This window comes from Diabrotica undecimpunctata, chromosome 6 (assembly GCF_040954645.1).
Source record: "Diabrotica undecimpunctata isolate CICGRU chromosome 6, icDiaUnde3, whole genome shotgun sequence".
NCBI classification, from domain to species: Eukaryota; Metazoa; Arthropoda; class Insecta; order Coleoptera; family Chrysomelidae; genus Diabrotica; species Diabrotica undecimpunctata.
The window spans coordinates 11,416,447-11,442,842 of NC_092808.1; the positions used below are offsets into that span (position 1 = coordinate 11,416,447).

Sequence of the window (26,396 nt, forward strand, 5' to 3'; positions counted from 1 at the left end):
TGAGGATCACAGACTCATTAGCCTGATGAGCCACACTTTAAAAATATTCTTAAAAATACTACATCAAAGATTATACAAAAAATGTGAATGAGACATCAGTGACTCCCAGTTTGGGTTTAGGCAAGGTTTAGGAACACGAGAAGCAATAGTAGCAACACAGGTGCTGGTCCAAAATTGTCACGATCAGAAGAAGGATGTGTTCCTATGCTTTTTAGATTACCAAAAAGCGTTTGATCGTGTCCAACTTCACAAGTTAATGCAGATCCTCAAGAAAGTTGATATAGACCAAAAAGACATAAGATGCATTGAAAACTTGTACTGGCATCAAACGGCACAGTTAAAAATAGACCATTCTATATCCAAACCCATACATATAAGAAGGGGCGTTCGACAGGGATGTGTGCTTTTCGCTCTTTTAATTAACATTTATTCGGAAGCCATATTTCAAGAGTCTTTGGAGGATGCAAAGATGAGAATCAAAGTGAATGGAGTATTGATCAACAACATACGATATGCTGATGATGGTGTCTTAATTTGTGACAACATAGTCGATCTTCAACAACTTGTCACTATAATCGGAGAATACAGTAAGAGAGTGGGATTAGAGATTAATACCAAAAAAACCAAATTTATGATCATCTCCAGAAACTTGGATGCACTTGAAAACTACACCATAACACTGAATACTAAGTCCATTGAAAGAGTGAGTAAATTTAAATACCTGGGATCGTGGCTTTTTGAAGACTGAGCATCGGACAGGGAAGTAAAATCTCGCATTGAGCAAGCTCGACAAGCTTTCGTAAAATTCAAGAAGGTACTGACTTGTCAGAGTTCGATCTTCAACTGAGACTAAAGTTTACTAAGTGCTACGTGTGGTCAGTGCTGCTATATGGCGTAGAGGGCTGGACACTCAAAACGAAGGATATAAACAGATTAGAAGCTTTCGAAATGTGGCTCTATCGCCGTATCCTAAAAATACCATGGACAGCGAAAATCACAAATATAGATGTCCTTAAAAGAATAAACCAAGAATGCCAACTTTTCGAAACCATTAAGAAAAGGAAAACGGCCTATCTAGGTCACATCATGCGAAATGAAAAATACCAGTTCCTCCAACTTATAATCGAGGGTAAAATTGAAGGCTAGAGAGGAATGGGACGTAAGAAAATGTCCTGGTTCCGAAACATAAGGCAGTGGACAGGGATTAACGACATACAATCTCTAATACATATTGCAAGAAATGGAGAATTAATGGAAAATGTGATCGCTAACATCTATTAGTGGATTTGCATCTGAAGAAGAAGAAGAAGAAGAAGAAGACCGGTTGGGACCACTACAGTTTTCTGGACATCATCAGGTAACCGGTAAAATACAATCTTTATAAAGCTAAAAAAAGTAAATATTGTAATACTGAATCGTAGAATATAGAAACTATATAGTACAGTTTTCTGAGCATCATCAGGTAACTGGTAAAATACAATCTTTATAAAGCTAAAAAAAGTAAATATTGTAATACTAAATCGTAGAATATAAGCAGTAGGAACGCGTGATCAATTCATTAGTAATTTCTAGAGATGCTGAAGAGGTATCTACTTGTTACAAAATCACTTATACTGTAACTGATTATATGTAACTGTTCTGAATTTGACATTATTGATTACCAAAGATCTGAAAAAACATATTCAGTTGGTTTTTAACTAATCGTCTGTCTTTAAACAATCCAAAATCACTTTAAATTGATACTGATATTGAACATATTACTCTATCATAACATGCAACCGAGGCGACGTTACTGGGGGTACACTTTGATGCATGACTAACCAGGGTACAACATTTATAGTAAGTTTATCGAAAAAAGATTTTCCGACTCCGTTTTCTTTTCAAAAATCTTGTTCAAGTGACTTCCAGGGTCATATGGACCCTATCTAGGTCACATGTCTTAACAGTTTATCATAGTAACTTCTTCTCTTCTTTTTCTTCTTTTTCTTCTTCTTCAAGGGAGAAGAAAAAGAGGAAGGACGAGAAGAAGCTAGAGAGAGGGAATTGAAAAAGAACTAGAGGAAAGAGAAATCCCTCCAGGCCTATGGTTAAATAGAGAAGAATGGCGGTTAGGAGTCAGAAGGCGTCGGGGAACACTGTAAACCGATAGTAGTAGTATCATAGTAACTTTTGTTCTCATCTAACTTGTGCTGTTTTTTCTGGATGTTACTCTTTTCATATTTATAAACTGTTTGGACAACAAAGAAAGTGTGTTCGTATTATCTCTGAGCTTGGTTATAGAGCAGATTGTAGAAACTCCTTTAGAGCTTTTAAATTTTAACTTTACCTTATGTCTGTTATACATTAAAAAAAATATTAACCAATACAATGCGCATGTAGAGTTACACACTTATCCCTCTAGAAACAACAGTATCGTGTACCAAAATTTGACCGCCTTGTAAGATCTAGTAATGGTTTAAAAGTTTTATAAGATAGTGCCAGTTGAAATAAAAGCTCTTCAGTTTTATCAATTCCAAGCAAAAATCTGGAGACACCTTATAATGAATGCCGTTTTTAATTTAAGGAGTTGTTTTTATTATATATTCGACTATTGACTTCTTTATATAAATATATTTATGTGTATATTTGACTTGTAAAGCTACTTTTTATCAAGAGAACAGAATTCTTTGTGAAAAGAAGAACAATCCTTTCATCTTATTTTCTTTTTGTTGTCGAGGAAACTCGTTTCTGTGTTCTATTATTTTGTTTTTAATTAATTATATTTAATCTTATATGCCACCATTTCCTATAAGAATCATTACTTTGTTTTGATTGTTGATATTTTTATGTTACGACGATGATTCGTAAAAAAAGGTTTATGCCACTAACAAAAATGCGTACTGGGAGAAATCTGGCGTCTCACTATCTTACGCACCAACTCTCCCTCTCTCACCCCAGCACTAACGCATCGCTACAGTACCTACTGCCGGCCTAGCATCCTTCTAAGATGGAGCTTTCGATCGTTGTTACCGTCAAATGCGAAATTTGTACGATGATAGGTTTTTTAATATGAAAAACGTATTTCACCTATTGACATTCATCGTCCGTTAATCAAAGTTTATGGGGAAAAGTGCATGTCTGTTTAATATGTTTGCAAATGGTGTAAAGAATTCAGTGAAGGCAGAACGGAAATTCAGGAGATAAAGATCGGAGCAGAAGGCTTTCAGTTTCAGACGAAATTGTCGAAAAACTTAAACGAATATTGTTTGAAGATCAGAGGTTTACCAATAAGGACCTTGCTTTTATAGTCCTGTGGTTTCCCACATCACAATGCATGTCCAGTGGTAAGAGACTTCCCCATGATAACGCTCGACCTCATTCCTCACATCAAACTGAACAACTGCTATAGGATATTTTGGCTGGAATATTGTGCCCCCCTCCCTTTAGTCCGAACCTAGCACCAAGTGATTATCACTTATTCCCAAAATTAAAGGTACACTTAGGTGTCTTGCGCTTTAGTACCGATGATGAAGTCAAGGAATAGATTACTCGATTCCTCAATAGATTGGCGGAAGAATTCTATAACATGGGGATAGGAAAGTTGGAGGTTGCAAAATTTTTTGGATAGAAACGTCGATTATGTAGAATAATAAGTTTTAAAATGAACCAAGGACAAAAAAAAGCAATCCATTTTTAAAATTCATGGGAACTTAATTTATAATTGTTTGCAAATATTTATACAATATACGAGAATAAAATAATTTGTCCTAGTATATTGTTTGCAAATAATATCTATACGCACAATAACATGTCAATTTACTTACTAAACCCACTTCTACTATACAAATATAGCCACATACAATGTGGATTTGCGGTAATACTATAAACCAAACCAATTAATAATTTAATTGAGCCCATTTAAATCGAAATTGCTCATAAAGTTTCATTACACGGTGTACGTCTATATAAGAGTTACGATCTTCATAGCTAAATATGAATAAATTTTTATTGAAACCGCTGTCACAAAAGTACAGCTAAATATGGTCATTAGGCTGAGCTATAATTAAATTTAATTGAATTTAAAGTAAATAAGCACTATATTTGTTGATATGATTAGTTAAATTTACTACATTTTCGCAAGCTTAATTTTAAAATGCACATATAAAAGTAAATTACAATAATAATAAAAGTGTTCGTCAAATCATTTATGGATTTCAGAGCACGACTAAACAAAAAGTGTTTGGAAAAGTATTTAGTTTAAGGATTTTATTATTTTTTTTTTATTATTCCTAATATTTTTAACGTATACGTTTATTTAAAACCTAATCTCATATCTTTAAATTTCTACGTTAAAATTGGTTTTATTCATATTTTTGTCCAGTCTGAGAACTACTTGTCTAAATTACAAGTTTTCGAAAAACCTTTAATTTTACCCCAAATCGCTTCAGATAACAGCTTTAAAGATTAAGAATAATCTAATTTATTACGGTTCACTCGACGTTCTAAATATTCCTAGACTATCGCAGCTCACCACCTCTAGGTAAGAGGGTTTGTTTCTACGAATATTGCAAGACTAAGCAAGGTATTATAGCAAGCACGTCTATCGTTAAGTCAAATTCATTTGACGATGCATTGTTACGATGCGCACGGCGAGCTTTCACGCTGTTTTTTTCCTGCTAACCATAACATTTAAAAAAGAAATGGTAAATGCATCTGTTTTAAATTGATAATGATTTATGAGTTAAGCTAATCGAGTTTGCTTGTTTACAATTATATATTTTATTTTATTGATTCTATCTATCTATCTATACAGCCCTTGCTGTCCAATTTTGGACACAGGCCTCCCCTTCCTTCTTCCAATTCTCTCTAGTGTAGACAGTTTGTATCCACTTCGGACCTGCGTATTTCTTTAAGTCAACTAACCATCTCATTTGTGGTCTTCCTCTTTTTCGTTTGTAACTATATGGTCTCCAGTGTATAATCATCTTATTCCATATGTCGTCTTTCTGTCTTATGGTATGTCCAGCGAACTTCCACTTAAGTTTTGCTATATGCGTTAATACATCGGTCACTTTTGTTTTGTTGCGGATCCAAGTATTTCTTTTCTTGTCTGATAGCCTGATGTTCAGCATTTGCCTTTCCATGGCTCTTTTAGTCTTTGCTATTTTTTCCATGTTTTCCTTTGTAAACGTCCAAGTTTGAGAACCGTAGGTGAGAACAGCAAGTATACATTGGTTGAAGACTCTTGTTTTTAAATATTGGGGATATTTTCTATTTTTTAGTATATAGGAAAGATTTCCGAAGAATACCCAAGCCAACCGTATCCTTCTCTTTATTTCTCCGGTCTGATTTTCTAACTAGTTGTCCCAAATATACATATTCTTTTAATTGTTCTATAGTTGTTTGTGCAATTGTAATTAATAATTCTTCTGGTTGGTTGGTCATAATTTTGTTTTATTATAATTCATCAAGTATTGGCCATTTATGTTAATACCCCGTTTTTCCCATTGTAATTTTCCCATAACGTCTTCCAAATCTTGATTGAATAGTTTGGGTGATATAGTGTCACCCTGTCTGACTCCTCGCCGTATCCTAATGGGCTCCGTTTGTTCAACTATTTTGATGGATGTTGTTGCTTGATCATATATATTGGAAATTAAGTCCGTATATCTATAGTCTATTCTCCCATTTTGTAAAGACTTCTTTATTGCCCAATGTTCCATCTAATCGAATGCTCCTTCAAAATCTACAAATGCCATATACATTGGGATTTGATATTCGTTGACCTTTTCAATTAATATTTTTATCGTAAGCAGATGGTCGCTTGTACTGAATCTTTTTCTAAAATCGGCTTGCTCTCTTGACTGGTAATTACCTAACTTAGTTGTTAATCTGTTTGTTAATAGTTTAGTTAACAGTTTGTACATTACATTCAGTAGCGTTATGGGCCTATAGTTTTTCAGATCTTTTCTATCGCCTTTCTTAAATAGTAATTGTGTTATTGCCTCGTTCCATGTGGTGGATATTTTATTCATTAGTATTTTAAGGACTTCCACTGTAGTTGTTCCCCCATTTTTTAGCATTTCCACAGTTATTTCATCTTTCCAGGAGATTTGTTAGTCTTCATTTCTTCGAGTGCCTTTTTTATTTCATTTTTACTGATTTCTGGTTGTAGGTCAGAGTTAACGTTCTTTATTTTCAGTTGTAACTGATTACGAATTTCTCTGGTTGGTTTTTGTTCTGTTTTATAGAGATTTATATAATATTTGTGTGTTATCTGTAAAATGTCATTTAAATTGTTGGTCTCCACTCCTTCTTTGTTCTTTATGCTATTCATTTGTATATTTCCCAGGTTCTGCTTTAAGCACTTTATGTTTCTATTTTTTTCAATTGTTTTCTCTATCTTTTCTTCCTGTACTCTCCGTTTACACTCCTTGATATTTTTTTAATAGTTTTGTTTATTTCTTTGTATTCCATTTTATTTCTGTTTCCTTGTTTTTGTAATGTTCTTTTTGTGTTCAGAAGAAACTTTGATTCCTGGGATATGAGACTTTCTTTTTTGTTGTTGTCTGTGCCATTTCTTCACCCACTTTCATTAGAGCTTCTTATTATATTTTTTTCATGTCTAATTTCTGATTACTTTCCACTTTCTTTCTTGTTTCAAATCTACTATCAATGATCAGCTTGGCTTGGACTAGTCTATGGTCGCTACCAGTTAAGAAGCGATTTAGGGCTGTTGCGTCTTTAACCATGGATTTTTGCGTTGAAAGAATATAATCAATTTCGTTTTAGTTTTACCATTGGGACTAATCCTCGTCCATTTTCTTTGAGATTTTTTCTTTAAGAATGTATTCATTGCATATAGTTGCTTCTCATCCAAGTAATTCATTTAATTGATTGCAACTTTAAATATTTACCACCTATTTATATATTTTCTTCTTAAATAAACATTAAGATAGAAACATTTTTCTCCAATTAAAGAAACAATATTGAAAAGTACTTAGAGAAAGAGTGGGAAATTTTTAATCAAACAGAAAAAAAAATAAAAAACTTTTTCGTGATATCAGTAAAACAACACGCAGTGCATTGATCATATTATAAGAGGAGATTGCTATAAGTTTCTTTACAGTTAATTAAAGAAGAAATTAAATGAAAAAAAACAGTAATATAGTTAAAGGCAAAATTTGCATGAAAATAATTAATGCAGAATGCTTGTAATTATATTATTAGAAATTTTCGGAGCTTTCAGGTCTTCAGTATATCGATGATCAATAGATTCGTTAACATTCGTGTTTACATAAAATACATGAATCCAAAATGAAGGCTTATACAGTATAATTCGTTAATAATGTCCAATCTCTGAGTTCTAGATACGGGCGCTAGTTACACTTGGTAGTATTTTGTAAATCAAAACAAATGTCTTTATTGGCTGAACTACGGGTAAAATAATAAAAAAATAAGAAAAAGCGTTAAATTTTACAAATAAATTTGCTTCTGTTTGATTCAATTACTTTTTCAGTTATTTGCTTCTAAAAAGAATGAATTTTTATTTTACAATAAAAACAATTATTCTCTAATTATCTAACAATAATTAAGAACCTTAAAGTAAATATTTAAAATACCCACCATTCACTTCAAAATACTTTTGGTTCAGTTTTGCAAGGATCCCTTAATATCAAATAAACCTTCGAATTTAGTCGTAATTTAATGGTTCGTTTTTTTTCTTTTACAAGTAGGCTTGTGTCATTGTCAATCATCATCATCATCATCAATGGCTCTACAACTCTGTCATTGTCAATGCATTTATGAATTTATGAATTTAACCCATCGAGTTAGAATCTATGGAGAAGCTATGAGCATATTAACGTGTGTATTAAAAACGGCGTAGGTAGGCGTGGCTAACGATGATACCAATATGGCGGTGGGATCATGGGCGGACTCAATAATATTAAAACTACTATAAAAATATGACTAGTTATTCAGAAGTTTTAATCATAATCTAAAAAAGTGCAATACATTTTTATTAAACTATGATTTATTTATCCCGCGGTTAACACTAAAAACACGATATATTATACATAAAGATAAATTAATACAGTCAAATACTATTAATTTATTCTCTGAAGTACGGGCCATTACTTTGTTTACATATTTGTATACTAACCTGTAGAACGTTATTTCTGAAGATTTTTTATTATCATTGCTTCTGCTACTGCAACTACGTTGAGAACTATACACCATTATTATGCACTATCACAATATATTATAACAGTTTCTATAAAAGTATTATAAAACTAAAAATATTCGAAAAACAACAAACGTAAACAAACATATACGATCTGTCAAAAGTGTCAAAACAATCTGAACAATATGGCCGAAGTGAGGTCGTTTTTAGTCACGTGGTGCCCTCTCCATAGATTCTAACTCGATGATTTAACCGTAGTTTAACGTTCATTTTTTCTAGTAGGCTTATGTCACTTTAGACAGTTTGTGTAGCAATAAAACTTCCCGTTAATATTATTTGAAAATTAGTAGTATCTATAAATATTTACAACTGCCTAGGTGAGACGTGGTCTGTACGTCCTAAAAGTCAAAAAGGAGCTACAAAAACTATTATTTTCGATGAAAAAGATAAATTTTACCTCATGTTAAAGAGAATATAGATATCATTTCTCGCCGATTAAGTCTGACAACATGGATAAGCTCATCATTTGTTTTGAGAATATTGAAGAGTCTGCATCTATATCATTATATTTCTGTTCAGAATTTACTACCTCATGATTTACCTGCGCGTCTACAATTTGCTCAATTTTTACAAAATAAACAAAACATCGTGAATACAAAATATTGTAAAATTAAAATTGATTGGACTCTTTAGAAGGAAATAACTTGATAACCGATCAAATTACATTTCGTAGAGACACAACTTTTTTGTAGAATGTGACGGTTCTTCATTTTTGTTTCTATTATTTTACCCATAGTTCAAAAAAATTTGAGTTACTAACCACAACAAAGTGGTAACTAGCGTTCTCTTTTAATAATGTTAATAAAGTAATCCTTATACCAAAAAACGTAAAATTGTAAATTTGTAAATATAAACTGTGAATTTAAATACAAAATAATTGCAAAAATTACAATCCATATTTAAACTTTAAACACTCAGTATAATGGAAACTAAAGGTCTAGAATCTACAACTCAGAGTTTGAACATATAAAAGACTTTGTACAGAAAAGTAAGAATAAAAGTCTGTTACCAAGTTTTTTAAAACAAAACTATCATCCAACTTAAGTGTACCTTATTTTTAATTTTATTATTTTTTAAGGTGACTTCTCCGTCTTTGTTGAATTCTGAATCAGTAAGTTTTAAGATAAATCAAAAATACCAGTAAATAGATACGAGTAGAACCACGTAATAATCCAAATAGTGTAATTTAAAAGTTGAGAAGAATAAATTGTAGACAGTTAGTATATTTAGAGTCACATAAAGCACTAAGAGCACGGTTGAAATAGACTTTATTGATTGGATTGTAAAAGTTTTGTAAAATACTTAGAGTGAAAGATATTTGATCATTGTTGTATACAAAAAAATTCATTAAGCCGTGAGATTTAACTACATTATCTCTAGGAAAGTATCTTGTAGCTCGCAGAACACAGATATGTCACGGTAATCGTGGCATCTCATTTTGTCACCTCTCTTGTACAGCAGAACTAATACTGTCTGAATGTTTTTCGAAAATATTCAAAATTAGGTCATATATGGTTTCTGCGAGTTTAATTCCCCCATTTTAATCAGTTCCTCTGGTACTTCAACAGAGCCGGGAACATTATTATTTTTCAGTTTCTGTATACCTTCATAAATTTCGTCTAATGTTGGCAACATCACCTCAACTTCCACTGTTTCGAACTTTATTTGGTTCTCTACTTGACTCTCTGGAAAATTTAAAAGCTCTTCAAAGTCGCTATATTATCTCTTTGTCATGTGTTCATATATTTGTCTTTAATTGAGGTTATTTGTACAAATCCTTATACCCATATTTTTCATTCCCTATTTCTTGAAGGAATTCCCTTTTTTTTGCTTGGCTGTAATTTACTTCTAGTTGGTTAATCTTGTTTTTGCAGACTTTAGTATCAGTTAATAAATATTCTCTATTTTGCAATAAAACTGTGTTGTCGATAGGGATGGGAAAAACCTACCGGTTTTAACCGAAAACCGGTTTTTTTACTTAGCAATAACCGGTTTTATCTGTCGTTTTTTTGTCCCGGTTATAACCGGTTTTTTATTTTTAAAGTAAAAACCGGTTATTAGGTTTTTACGGTGATTAGGATTAGGTTAGGTATTATTTTGGATCCCAATCAAAATTATTATCTTCAAGTAATTATTCCAAACAAAACCATAATTCAAATTTTATTTTATTTTATAAATACAGAAGCAAACTGAAAGTGCAAACTCTCATCATCCAGAAACAATTAAGTTTTATTATAATATTTCGTTGAAAAGGTATTTGTAATCATAATATTTACATAAGAAGTGATCTGGTATAGGTAATTTTTCACACTTGACATTGAAAGTGGGTGAATGGCTGTTTCTGGTTACCAAAAATAATGTTCTGACTATAAATATCGAATTACCGATTACGAATACGAATCTCCAAGGATTTCCCTACGTTTTCAAACCGATACACCCATACAGGAAGTATTAAATGAGTTAAAATGTACCTATTATACAAATATACAAACGTGTTAAAAGTAATACATGATAATTTTTTTTTGATGGTAGTAAAAATAAAAGATGAATTGCATTATTCAATTTATTTTTAAGTAAAATATTTATGTTGATATTATTTTTTTTAAATCCCATTTGAAAGAGTCTGGGAAATTTTTTTATAAGTTGAAATGGTTGGGGTGGGGAATTTTTTGGGTTTGGAAGGAGAGGAAAATTGGTGGGTATTTTAGAGGATTATATTTTTTAATGGTAAATTAAATTTGCATCATTAATTGAATACAATAATTGCATATTATATTCTACTCTCATTATATTCATTGACAATAGAACCTGAATTATTTTAGCGCTCTCTGTTGAGCAGTAGTATAATAATTTTGGTTTACTGCTCTCTGCATCTGACTACAACCAGATAGAATTCTGTCTACCATATGCTTAAAAGATTCACACTATTGTCCCCATATATAGTTGCAATATTGGCAAATCCCTCGATTAAAAAAGCACCAAGGATGATTTCTGGTTCAAATATAAAACTAATCACTGAAATTGTAAGCATTTTATCGCCTTTCAATGAGGTCACAAAGGAGATCTCGGGTTCCCAGTACATTACTGCTAGCCTTGTTATCCCCCTTGTGTCTATTATCGAAAAAAATTTAAAAAACCTCAAGCCAAACCTTAGTACAGCTCAAAAGTTATGCCAAAAGCTTATAACTAGCCTTTAAGAGTGGGGCACTAAGCTTTTACGAAATCCCCTGCTTTGCCATACTACAATCACGGACCCGAGGTTCAAAAAACTATATCTGAATCTGTCTATGGCGAAGACAGTCACATCCAATTTAGGCTCGTAAGTTAGGACGTATCTTACCGAAATCGAAAAACTTTCTCCTTCCTGCTCCTTCAAGAATGAAGAAGCCAAAGTGAGTTTAAAATCAAACCCTCTTTGGTCTTCACACGATCTGGAGTTGGTGAACAGTGGTTTCAGTTCAAGTTTTCAGGACACACAGATTCAAAGTTCTTTTTCAAATGAACTGACTCTATATCTGCAGCGGTCTTTGCTGCCAAGTGATCCGTTTTCATTCTGGGATCTGTATGCCAGGCTTGGCTTTTATAGCTAAAAAAATACATGTCGTTGGTCGGAAGTTCGGTGGCATCAGAAAGACTGGTGTCATCATTGAATGATATTGTGTCAGATGAGAGAAGCCGCTTAACGGACCAACATAGATATGAACGAGTTTTTCTCAATAGGCTTCATGAAAAATACTGGCCAACATAATGCTAAATCCATTTCATATAATATAACCTATTTGTAACCTTCTAACCTATACTTTTTTACTTAAAATATTACTTCATATTCTTTTATTGTATATTATTGCAATATCTATATATTAATCTTACGCTATATTATATTTAATAATAATCACTAAATATATATTAATAATAAAATAATAAATAAATATAATAATTAATAGAATAAAATGGTTTTACTAAAAATTGTGTTTTATTTATATTGATATTGATGTTCTTTCGATAGTACTAATTTTGATCATATTGATATCGAGTCGAATGAAGTATCGCAAACTAAAGGGCATTGTAAATGTAACTTTGTAACTATTGGATTAAAAAAACCGAAAACCGGTTTTTGGAAAAACCGGTTTTTTTGGCCGGTTATAACCGCCAGGTTAAACCGTAAGCAAAAAAAACGGTATAACCGAAAACCGGTGTTTTGTCAAAAACCGCCATCCCTAGTTGTCGACTTTTGTTAGTTAAAATTTTGGCGAATGCGCCGGTCGAATTTTTTAAAAATGTTCTAGCGAAAATAACATAAACGTTTTGACCAGTCGGTATATGACATTTAGACACGGATCACTCGTCCTATTTACCAGATTTAACACTCTGTGACTAATACCTGTTCCATAAATCAAATCCTGCTTAAAATGTTTTGTTCTGTCACTTTAATAATTAAAGTAAATAGTTAAAAAAATAGTTTTTTGTCCGTTTATGTACTTGTATATCTATTTAAAAAAAATTTTCTTTATCTATCTACGTGAATTTGCTTATATATTGATACAAAAAATATAGTTATTATAGTACTGTTTGTTTGGTTAAACTCGTAGATAAATTATTCACTTACCCTAAACTTGGAACCGTTTTAACCTATATTTACTCAGAAACATCGAATTGCTTTTCTTTGTAGGAAAATTTGAATTTATGTATGAATATAAGGTAAGGTAACTCCATTTCGACCTAATCGATATGAAGTTAGGATTCTAAAGGTGTCTCTGTTATTGAATAATATTTCAAGATTACTTTTTACCCCGAAAGCATTTTCGGAGTGACTACTTCTGAAAATATTGCTACTACGAGTTGCCCTAAATTTTTGAGCAAATATACAGTGCAAAGAGTGAGAAATTTTTAGTTTTTTATAAAGAGAAAATTACTCAACAATTTATTAAATTTCAACTACATTTCAACTACATTTATATTATATATAAAGGAAAACTGCTGGAAAAACTAGTAAAACAATTTTATGTAGAGCTATAACAAAACAGTAATAAATTTGAAAAAGAGCTAAAGAAGATCAGCAAACTGGAGTAATAAATCGACAATCTAAGCAAATTGACAAGATCACATTACAAGGGATAAAAAATATTAAATATCCAGGCAAACATCAAATAGACACAGAATATTTACAAAAAAGTTTTTCAATATATACAAATATATTGCCTCTTTCCCACTAAATTGAAATAGCATTCTAATAATCCTGATTAAATTAATAATTAAATTTTTGTCCAAGAGGTTGTTTTCACTTTTCCAGTTTTTATTCTAATCACTTTTAAAATTTCACACTAACACTACATCATCAGCATACAATAAGCACTAGCAAATGTTACCCTGTAGGTTCCCTGTTATATGATCCAACACTAATGACAACAAATGCAAGGAGTAAGCTCCAAGCCCTGGTGCAATCCTACTTTCACATAAAATGTATCAGTCCCTCAGACCTATCCTGACAATAGTTGTTTCTTCTTTACATATGTCTCTCACAATCTTCACATCCGGAAGTTCCTTTCTTATTGGGTACCCACTACAGAATTTTTCGAGAAACTCTATCATATTGCAATGTTTTTAGTACTTTTTGTTTACGGTTTTTAGTTTATGTACATTCCAGTTATGTTTTTGCTTAATTCCGGGGATTACTTGATTGTCTCTTCGAGCGTTAAAATCCTCCAATGTTATCATCTTCCCTCTGACTTGATCTACTACTTACTTGTTGTAATTGGTCATAAAACGTTTTCCTTGTTGTTTGAGGCTTGTTATTTTCTGGACCATATACTCCGATAATGTTTAGGTCTTCCTTTTCTACTCTTATCTTTGCTGTTACAATCCTTTCTGATATGTATTGACACTTTTTGATGCGATTTTGGTACCTTCGGTGTATTAGTAAGGCTACACCTTCTTTGGCCCTGCTTTCTTTTGCTACTTCACTGTAGATTCACCTTATTTTGATTGTCCTAATCAATATATTTTTTTGACCACAAAGACCAACACATTTAATAACACCCGTGGAGAAAGAACTATGATAGATTATGTTGTAACCAACGGAGATATACATCCATCGACAATAATCAACGTAAGATGCCTTAACTCAGCAAATGTATGTGGAGACCATATCCTAGTACATGGATGCACAGACCGCGGCCCGCGGGCTGCATGCGGCCCGCGCCGGCCGAATACTGGTTGCCCGCCGACAGCAAAAATAATACTCTTGTATTTAATCAAATTTAGCTTTAATGTTGGCCAAATATTAAAATAAAACAAAGAAATTACTATTTTTATCAGAATTTCTCTGTAATTGTAATTGTAATAATTACGTCATTATTTCAGATATAAAATCTGTATAAAAATCTTAAAATTTCTTATGAATAATATTCAATCAATTATTTTTGATAATTTAAAAAAGGATGGGTAATTTAAGTAGGTCCTGTAATTGTTTTCAGGTGCTGTGTTAATCCTAGCCAGGATTAGAACGCAACATGGAGAAGCCAGGACCTAGAAAAAACGTAAGGTTAAAGATGAAAATCGGCAGTTTCAAGAAATTTGGACTGAGAAATACTTTTTTGTATGGTCGCATAACAAAGTCGTCTGTTTAATTTGCAAAAATTCTGTTGCGATTTCAAAGGAATATAATGTAAAAAGGCACTATGAAACGCAGCATCCTTCTTTTACCAAGTTTACAGGCGAATTAAGAAAGCAAAAAATGTTGTCTTTAAAACGGGAGCTTATTGGTCAGCAAGCTATGTTTACAAAACCCATTCAAGATTCAGAAACAGCTACAGAAGTTAGTTATGAAATTTCTCGAATGATAGCAAAGCGAAATCGCCCCTTCAATGATGGCGATTTTGTAAAAGAATGCATAGAAATTGCCGCTAAGAAAATGTGTCCAGAAGCATCAAAAAAGTTTGAGAAAATTTAACTGAATCGTATGACTATCCAAAGACGAATAATATCTTTGTCAGGTAATATTGCGAAACAATTAATTGAAAAAACTAAGATCAATGAATTTTTTTCATTAGCACTCGACGAATCCACTGATATTAGTTCCACAGCTCAACTTCTCATATTCATACGAGGTGTTACTCAAGATTTTAAAGTCTTAGAAGAGTTATTAGGAATGTGTTCATTGAAAGGTCAAACCAAAGGAGTTGATATACTCAATGTTCTTTTGGATGAGTGTTCAAAAACTGATTTGGACTTATCAAAATTATCGGGAGTTGCGACTGACGGTGCTCCTTCGATGATTGGTGTCAATTCCGGGCTAGTTACTTTGCTGAAAAAACATCTGCAAGAAAAAAACATAAACGCTGAAGATATTATGCAGTTTCACTGCATTATACACCAAGAAGCCCTCTGTTCTAAAAAAATTGAATTTCAAAACGTCTTGAAAGTGGTAGTTTCGATTGTAAATCTCATAAAATCACGAGGACTCAATCACAGACAATTCAAATGACATCGAAAGCGAATACGGAGATTTACTGTATTATACAGAAGTAAGGGGGCTAAGTCGTGGATTGACACTGGAACGATTTCTAAATTTAATAGAAGAAATTGGAATATTTCTGGCGGAAAAGCAAAGGGATGTCCCGGAACTTAAAAATCCTGATTGGTTGTGTGATTTGGCTTTTTTAGTTGACATTACAAATCATTTGAATGTCTTGAACACACGGCTTCAAGGCAAAAATCAACTGATATCCCAGCTCTACGCTCATGTATCATCGTTTCAATGCAAGCTGACACTTTTCAGATCACAGTTGAATTCTGAAAATAACAATCATATTCCGAATTATAAGAAAATGACTGAAAAATTCAACAAAACCGCGATTAATTTCAGTTAAGAAGAAAAGCTAGATATTTTGATTCAATCTTTTCAAGAAAGATTTTCGGAGTTTATAAAAGTGAAACCTCTGTTGGGCATATTCAGCAATACTTTCACGATTTCAGTTGAAAATGCGCCAGAGTCAATGCAGTTAGAAATTATCGACATTCAAAACGACCAAGATTTACGCAACAAATTCAACGAAGGCGACTTGCTGAACTTTTACCGCTGCATTGATAAAAATATGTACGAAGAGTTGCGCATAAACGCTCTGAAAAGTGCCAGCTTCTTTGGTTCTACCTATATATGTGAACAAACTTTTTCAATAGGTACTAAATAATAATAAAACAAAAAATCGAAACCGCCTTGCAAATGAAAGTTTGGAAGCAGTTTTACGTGTTGCTACAAGTAAATTTGAGCCAAATATAAAGAAGATTGTAAGCACTATGCAGTGCCACGCTTCAAATTTATAAATTATTTTTCAATTTTAATAAATTATTATCAATTCTTTATTGTCTTTAATTACCTATACTTCTGGCGGCCGGCCCGCCATCAGTTCATGATTTTCCCGAGTGGCCCCTAGTCTTAATAAGTCTGTGCATCCCTGTCCTAGTATTATGTAAAACAAGAATCATTCTGAAATATTTCACACCCAAGAGAGCGGCACCAACACAAACAAAAATCAAAGTCAAAGGACTAAATACAAAATACACAGAATACCTTTACAGAAAAAGATTATCAGAGAAGATTGCTGGGAATAAAATATTAGAAAACGATAACATCGAGGAAAGCTGAAAAGAACTCAAAAATCACATAACTAACGCAGCAGCAGAATCACTTGGAGAGAGGAAAGTAACGAACACTAACATATCAAAAAAGAAAACATCTTGGTTTAGAGAGGAAGTGAAGACAAAATCTAAAGAAAAGAAGAAAGCCTTTTACAATACACAACACAATAAGTAAAAAAGGCATATAAACACTATAATAAAGATTAGTTATATTTAATATTAAAAATTATACAATTCAAATAAAAATATGTGTAGAATGTATTGAATAAGATCTTTTAATATTATATTACAAAAAACACAAACATAAATTATTATTTTTATCAGAATCGCTGCTACGGTTGTAAATTTGGTCAGCTTTATCATTTTCTTCTAGAGCAGATACATCTTGAGATTAAGCAACTAACAACTAACACAAATGCAATATGTTTTTAGATATTGAAAAACTGTGAAAAAAACTATTACAAATATTAGTTGCTTTTATGACAACGTGTCTCACAAATGTCGGGAGCGGTCCTTTAAACCAGTGGAACTCATATCGTTAACTTTTAACCATTTTCCAAAGCCACCTTTCCGTTGATACTTTTTGATCTGCATTGACCCAAATGCTGAAGATGTATGCACAGCGATTAATCTGTATAATAAGCTCAGATCTGCAATGCGGAAGATTTATTGCAATGTAACTCTTCGGAAAATCAAAAGATTCCCGATGAATGGAAAAATATGTTAATCGTTTAATCGTACCAATACATAAAAAAGGAGAAGAAACCCAATGCGACAACTAAAGAGCAATTTGCCTAGCCCAAGTTAACTATAAACTATATATATATATATATATATATATATATATATATATATATATATATATATATATATATGTATATATATATATACATATATATATATATATATATATACATGAATAATACTACTACTACTAAGGATTTCCACAGTTTTCACTGTCTTCCTTCACTCAACCGTTTTCTCCAATTTTCCATGTCATTCCAGTCTCCATCTCGCAGGGTTCTTTTCTCCATAGCCTCGTCGATTTCATCTCTGAATGACCTTCGGGGTCTTCCTCTCTTTCTTCTTCCAATCGGGCTCCATTCTGTGATTTTGTTTATCCAGCGTCCTCTGTCCGCTCTTCTGACGTGGCCGTACCAGGATAGTCTCTTCTCCTCTATATAGTCGATTATGTCTGATTGCACTCCCATTCTCCGCTTAATCTCTGCGTTTTCAATTCTGTCTCTTTTTGTAAGTCTACAGCTTCTCCTCAGGAACTCCATTTCTACTGCTCTTATTCTACCTCTATTTCTCTTGTTTATTGTCCAGTTTTCGGACCCATATGTCAGGATACTTCTTTTCAGGGTGTTATATATTCTCTTTTTTGTCTTTATCGTAATCTTCTTATCCCACAACACTGAGTTTAGTTGTCTTATACAGTTTCTTGTTTGTCTCAGTCTGTTGTTTATATCTTCTTCTGTTGTTCCCTGGTTCGATATTATGGTTCCTAAATACTTGAATTTATCTGTTCCATTTATTTGTCTTCCCTCGTCTATCTCTAGGTTTCTCATATCCTTGTTTTCTGTTGTTAGGTATTCGGTTTTCTTTAAGTTTATTTCCATTCCGTTGTTTTTATATTCTTCTTCTAGTTTTCTGAGCATAAAGCTGAGATCTTCTTCATCTTGTGCGATGACTACTTGATCGTCGGCAAAACTTAAGGTGTATAGGTATTCGTCTCCTACTGGTATGCCCATTCCTTCGCACTTTCTCCTCCATGGTTTGAGTGTCTTTTCCAAGAATATTTTAAACAGAGTAGGGGACGTAGCACAGCCTTGTAGAAGTATGACCTACATGAATAATATGTATATATATATATATATATATACATATATATATATACATATATATATATACATATATATATATATACATGAATAATAAAAAAAATAATCAGGGAGTACGTTGAACCAAATATACGATAGATCAGATCGAAGAAATAAGAAGGAATAATAGGAAAACTATTTATAAATAAAAGACGATAGTCATGAGAAATGCACGGAAAAAATGGCTTAAGGAAGAACCAGAATCTCAATTCAACGTCTTAAAGGGGAAAATGATAAGAGAAGAAAAAAAGTTACTCTTCGCATGGAAATAAAAGGTTTCAACGTCATCTTTAAATGAGTACGTTTCTATTAACCGTCTTAATTTTTTTTTACTCTATAACCGATAGACAAATTCTTCAGTTTTTCAATTAGATCCGAACAACTATCATCGTCCAACATGCTCAAATTCGCAAAGACTGTTTGTCTGGAAGTCATTGGATTCAACCACCAGATTGTGTGGTTGCTTTTTTTTCTAAATAATGCAAGATTTTAATCGCAACCACTAAATGGCTGCAGAGCTGGAAAAGCAGAATAAGTCGATTGTCTTGAACTCTTTTGAAGTTCAGTTATATTGATACATCGTGAGGCATTGCCAAGGCCAACTTCCGTCCAAGTCTTCACATCGCAGTTTAATTTGTTTATTTCCCAGGCAATATATCCGTATCGGAGCACTTGATACAAACCTTACCAGCAAATTCCAGATGACAAATTTGTTACACAATTTTTTAATATGCTTCTTCATATAAAGCGCATAAAATAACATCTATACCGCTTTTTAAAACCTATACTCTTTTTTTTACATAAAAAAGGAGCTATTTCAGCCTTTTCCCAATTTTGAATTACAAATAGAGAAAGGGCATCCTTAAACTTTATGTTTCTTAATTCCCAAGATGGGTCTGCTCTTGCTCAGTAATGTGGTAATCCTACTTTTCACTGCTGCCTCGAAGATCATGCTCCATATTTTTGATAGAGGGGGAAATATATATGTCAAAAACTATTGGAATATATCGCCTCTTTTGTTTTAAAACAGCTTTTAAAATTTGTTTTAATACGGTTCTAAACAGCATTAGTATATACCACAATAAATACATAAGAACTTTCCCCAGATCAATTTTTTAATTCAAATAAACAGCAAGCAGGCGTTTAAGTACATCCCACTGCAACCGCTCCTGTAGCTTGTCATTCAGAGTGATTTTTTGTTAACGCTTTTGTGAATGCTAATATTTTAATTTTTTAAATGGCTTTTCAAATCGATTTTAATCTTTTCCACATTTATCAGTAAATGACCAACTGCTTTTAGAAAATTCTCTACACTACAAATGTGCTCCATTTTAATAGCAATAGGCACACCAATGCACCTGGCGACACTTATTACAAATCTGTACCAGTCCAATATAGCAACAGCAGGAGTATATCAGAAATTCTTAAACCAATTTAAGACTGAGAGAGGTATTATACAAGGATGCATGTTGTCACCTGACTTATTCAACATTTATGGTGAACATATTATGAGGATAGCTTTAAATTGATGGGCCAGTGGAGTAACAGTGGCTGATAGGAAAATCTCCAATTTAAGATTTGTTGATGACACTGCACTTATAGCAGCAAATGAGCAAGAAATGTTTAATCGCCTGCAAAGAGTTGAGTACGAAAGCAATAAAGTTGGTCTGAAAATCAATAAATCATCATCATCATGCAACCTCTTCTGTCCACTGCTGGACATAGGTCTCTCCCATTTTTCACCACTCTTTACGGTTCTGTGCTTCTTGTTGCTATTTCTTGGATATTCGTCTAATGTCGTCCATCCAGCGTGTTGGTGGTCGTCCTCTGCTGCGTTTGTCTTCTCGTGGGCGGCAGTCAATTAGTTTTCTGAAAGACACAAGATGGACCAGAAAACTAATTGAAAATCAATAAAGCTAAGAGAAAACTAATGGTGGTCGGCAGATTTCACACTATTCAACTGACTAACATGTTTCAGGAATACCAGATAGTGGACAGTTTTGTCTGTCTCGGGTCTAATATAACTAACGATGGTAACTGTGAAGCAGAAGTTCGGAAACGTATTGGTATGCCAAAAAAACGGGTGTGGCAGTCCCGTGGGACTGCCGGTAGAAGTTACACTTCTATACACGCATTCGCCGTTACAAATTTATTTGGGAGTCAATCTGCACAATCATTACATATGTAATGCTATAGGTAAGACATAGCAGAAAGAGAAACAGAATTAATAACAACTTACTAACAATTAATAAACAACATTTGACCTGTAATAGGAGTATAGTAAATGAAGGATTGAATCAATATTTTGATGAAAATGTATATTTTTATTTTCATATATGTATGAAAGGAGTTGAATGAAAAAAATTTTTACACATACTCTGCAGTAAAATTCATTGTTTATTTTGTTATTATTATAAAAATACAATACAATACAATGCAACATAATTTAAATTAAGAATTTAGCTGGAAACTTATTCTGCGAATTATATCTCTCAGAGCAGCTGAGATAGAGACCAATGTAGAAAAATTCTTAGCAATATTGGAAGAAGTCGCGATCCTCAGTAATGGGGAAATGACAAGAGAGGGAGAGAGAGAGACAAATATAACTTAATTTAAGAAAAATAGCCTCATATATAGCCGTATATTTAATTTTTTTGTGAACAGGTAATAATACACTATATGAATATACAGGTAAAAGTACTAATTCTTTATTCGTCTGGCATTTGTACCTTTTCTATAATTCTAATAAATAAACCTGTTGGACAAAGTGTTCCTATTTCTAAATATTGATCTACTAAAAATGATGTTTATCGTCTAAAGCTATCCACACATCGCGCCTCCAGGAATATCATCTGGTAAAACTGCTGTACCTTCCTTTATTTCTTGAACCACTTTTTAATTTTTTTGGCAAATTTTTTATTTAATAAACTGTCAAAGTACTTTTTCCACCACTTTTTGGTATCCATTGAGATAGCGTGGTCTTACAATTAAAGAAAAATCAACAAAAAAATAGTATTACATAATAGAAGAAAACTACAGAAGCAAAGAAGTTAAAAGTCATTTATTAGAACAAAACTCTAAAACAAAAAATAGTAAAAAAACTATCCCAACACTTAAAAGCTATGGTCCTAAATAAAATCAAAATTTTCCCTTAAATATACAGAATACAACAACATTACATGTCAATGATTTTTTTTTGTCTTGTATATCAAAATTAGGTTTATTTTCAAAAACGTCAATTAGTCAGAGTCGCTGGACTACTTAATGTACAATTTATAACATTCTCTTATGTTTCCAATAAAAGTATTTCGAATAAAAAGCTATAAGTAGTCACTCCCAACATCTTTTTTTAATGGAATTTAGTTAAGATATTTGAAATTCACACGATATAAATAAGACATGCTTTACGACGGGATATAAAAAGAAAGAAAGTATATGACTCTGCTGATATATCACCTGATAATTTCTTATTTAACCGACTTAGACTACCGAACACCATAATAATATAAAAAAGGTCCTTGCGACGAATCTCTTGGGCCGTTTTTACAAGCGTTTTACTCGGATACTATCAATAAGAAACTTCTTTTTATGGAATATTCTCCACTCCTGATAGATATCGAAGAAATTGGCGAATTATTGTCTCTTTTGAATTGTCATTACAATGTATAAATGTATAAATAAATTCTGGTCTACTTGTTACGTCCATTTTTTACTTCGAATGAAGATGTTTAAATACGGACACTTTGTTAGGAACCCTACTTCCTTAATCGAAAGAAAATGTCTATTCAAGACTGTTTAAGTCTTATGTTTTAATTACTGTTTAACTACTGTTTTTCCCAACATATGGATAGATAGGCGAGTAAGTTTAGAGTAGGCAGCAAGACCTCCTGGTTTAGCTTCTTTTGATTTTTTGTTTGTGAGGTTATCTTAAATCTAAAGTATACATAAATAGACTAGGAAATATTAAAGAGTTAAAAGATAGGTACAATTGGAAATGAAGTAAGAATGATTCTCCCAGAAACATTAAATAGAGTTTTAGAAGAATTTCAATAACGTCTGGTTATTGTCAGGAAGTAAACGGCATGCAGTTTCAACATTTAATTTAATTGTAAGATGTATTGTAACACGCGAAATAAAAACAATTGTAATAAACATTGTAATAAACATTTATCTCTAATTCACGAACTAATAATTTTAAACTATAAGTCTCCTCACAAAATTCAAAAATGAAAAAGAATATTATCGTTCCATTTGAAAAACATCGATGACGTCATGTACGTGAAAATGGTAACGTCATCATCATCATCAGGGCTTTTCATTCCGGGTGGAATGTTTGCCGCTCTTACTTAGAGCTCTCTGATTTGCTTATTGCGGTGAATCACTCCACATTCCACTTGTATGTTGTCAAAGTTTGTTGTATGACTTGGCTTTCGTTGCAATTTCGGTCCACTAATTTCGATATGTGCATAGTTCCTCCAGTTTCTCACTTCCAGAATTTTGATATCTCTCATGACCGGATTCTCCCAACTCTCTCTGGGTCTTCCCCATGGTCTTTCAGTCGCTGGTTTGCATCTGGTGATCTTCTTAATCAGTAGGTCGTTTTTCCTTCTCTATATGTGTCCCAGCCATCTCAGCCTCTGTGCTTTAATAAATCTAACTATGTCTTCTCCCTTCGCTATTTCTTTTAGTTCATGGTTCATTCTTCTTCTTATTTCTCCGTTGTCCATTTGTAATGTCAACATAGCAAGGAAATAAAGAAGAAAAAAATAAGGGGTAGTTAGCCTAGAAAAGAGTAATAATTATTTAAATAATTATTATATATTCCAAATTGAATAAAGAACAAATAATTCATAGTTAGTTAGTAACATAGTAATGTATACATTTCACATTAAACAAAGATTGAAAACTCGACCTAGTTTAAGTGTATTACACGAGTCTCAAATATCAGGTCGCCACGGTTGTTTAAAAGAAAAAAATCACGTTTAAAAACATAGACCTTCGCTGGAAAATAACACGGGGACTCAGTCAGCAAAAAAAAATAAAAACTCGACCTTGGTACTACGATCGGAAATTGAGAATACGGGCTCATAAAAAACGAACGAAGCGGGCCAGACAGGGCAGTAAGAAGGAGGCACTTGAGAGTGCTCCACGCAAGAAGCACGGGCGACCGAGACAATACACAGCCAGTGAGCGCGCCATTGTAACCCGACGGGGTAGTGTGACGTATAAGTGCCGGTATCTGGAGATTCGAAGTTCGTGATAGCGCGCGTACTTCAACATACTGATCTTGAATTCCTGTAGGACTGGAGGCGTATTCATTAGCTAGACCCTAAATACGCGAGGGTAACTAAGATCTTTATACTAACCCAAGGAATATAATAATACGGATTGTCCACCCTTTAATTCCTTGCTTTGTCTCTTCTCGTCTTCCTTCGCGCCTGGTCGAATCATTATTGGTCATAACTAATATTTTGTTATCTTAGTTGTAGTATACAGTCTATTTAATACATTGTAAACTCGAAATTTGGTTTTATTGTTCTTCCCGGCCGTTACAGGTAGAGACTAAAAGAGATACACATTTTTTGCTTATGCAGTTCTCCAGCTTCTAAAGCAAGCCCATAGACTCACTCGTTACAGTACCTGAGACCTAGAAGTCCTTAATCCCCTTTCTCCCAAATCTCCCTACCCTCTTGTAAATCCGCGAGGGCGAAACCAGTCAGTCCAGACTAGTGGGACCAGTAAGCCTTGCCCCGCTCGCAGGGATAAGTATCCCCTAAGAATTGTAGACGCATCTAAGGATATTGAGACAGGCGTCTTCTACAATGATGACAGCAGCATTCATTAGAATGGTGACAGTAGGGTTCCCGCGAATATTATAATCGTTTCTCCAATTATTTACAGGGATCCCCCAAATATTAGAGTGGTGACAGCGATTTATTAGACATTCTTATTGGGCCCATAATCCGTCTTAGGATTTTCTTTTCGAAAATTCTCAATTTTTCTTCATCTTTTTCCGTGAGGCACATTGTCTCAGCTGCGTACGTAACTACTGGTCTGATTGCATCTCTGTATATTTTCAGTTTTGTATTTCTGGATAAGTTCTTGTCCTTCATAAGTCTATGATATTTCCAGTATGTTTTGTTGCCTGCTAGTATTTGTTCCGTTACTTCTTCACTTCTCTTGTTTTGGGCATTTACTATTACTCCCAAATATTTAAATTGTTGGGCACTTTCAAAAGTGTAGTTTTCTATTTTGATTTCTCTCGTCCTGTTATCTTTTCTTCTAGAGCAGAGTAGATATTTTGTTTTTCCTTCGTTAATTTCAAGACCTCTTTTCCGTGCTTCTTTTGCCAGGATTGTTACTGCTTTTTTAATCTTTCCTTGTCTCTTCCCATAAGAACTAAATCATCTGCACATGCAACTATTTGTGTTGAGGAGTGGGCTATAGTTCCTTTAATTTTGTTGGCCTTGACTATTGCTTCTACTGCTATGTTAAATAATGTGGTTGACAGGGAATCGCCTTGCCGCACTTCTGTTTCTATTGCAATTGATTTTGTGCTACCTTCTTCTGTTGTTACTTTAGCTTGAGCTCCATCGATGGTCATTTTTGTTAATCTGAATAATTTTGCTGGTATATCTTGATTTTTCATTTTAATAAATAATTTATTTCTTCCAATACAGTCAAAGACTTGTCTAAAGTCTACGAAGAGGATGTGGAGTTCTATGTTTTTCCGCATCTGTAGTGGATCTGCCTTCTCTAAATTCTTGCTGGTAGTCCCCAATTTTTTTCTCTGTGAATTGAGTGAGTTTTTGCTTGATGGGGGCTGTTAGAATTTTATATGTTGTGATCAGTAGAGATATTGCTTTATAGTTGTTACAGTTTGTTACTTCTCTTTTCTTAAATATTGGTATAATTCTGCATTTTTTCCAATCGTCGGGCATTTGTTCTGCTTCCCATATTCTAACTATTAGGTTATGGATGCTTGTTAATAACTTTTCCCTTCCGTTTTTAATCAGTTCATTGGAAATTTCATCTGGGCCGGGTGTTCTTTTCTGGTTTATGTTTCATTATTTTAATGATGTCTAAATATTCGTCATATGTTGGTATCCCTATTTCATTATCTCTAATATCTTCCATTGCGCCTACTTCCTCTTCCGAGCTTTCTTTTGATCTATATAGTTCTGTGAAGTGTGTTTTCCATGATCTATTGTCAATTTTAACTACTGATCTGTCTTTTCTTTGTTGAGCTTTTAGGTATCCAAATAAATTGGCGCTGTCTTTACTATTCTTTTCTAGGTCCTTTAACAGCTCTTCCATCCACAGTTTTTTTTTTGTTCTTGCAACAATTATCCAATGCTATTTTTTTCCTTTATATTTGTTTCGATGATGTTCTTCTTTAATTGACATCCATTTATATCTTGCTTGGTTTTTCTGTTTAATTTTGATTTCGCATCATGCATTAAAGCACTCTTTCCTTCTTTTTATTTCCCTCTGTTCTAGCTGAATTCAAAATGGATTCTTTTATATTTATCTGTTAGATTTTCCTTTAGGGTTATCTCATATTGTTCTCTTAGCTCCTATACTTTAAACTTCTAGAGATTCATCTGGTAACGTCATCAGTATTTCGAATTATACAAACCGATGCCCAATCC

General features: G+C 33.0%; 1 protein-coding gene across 1 annotated transcript in view; it reads left to right on the plus strand.

Annotated features, from left to right (window-relative positions):
• The window catches only part of LOC140443486 (general transcription factor II-I repeat domain-containing protein 2-like), a 35,352-nt gene extending 19,645 nt beyond the window's left edge, over positions 1–15,707 (plus strand). Inside the window, exon 2 of the mRNA XM_072534796.1 lies at positions 15,274–15,707. Coding sequence (XP_072390897.1) covers positions 15,274–15,707 — 434 coding nt within the window. The remainder of the gene's footprint in view (positions 1–15,273) is intronic.
• Positions 15,708–26,396: the final 10,689 nt, after the last annotated feature.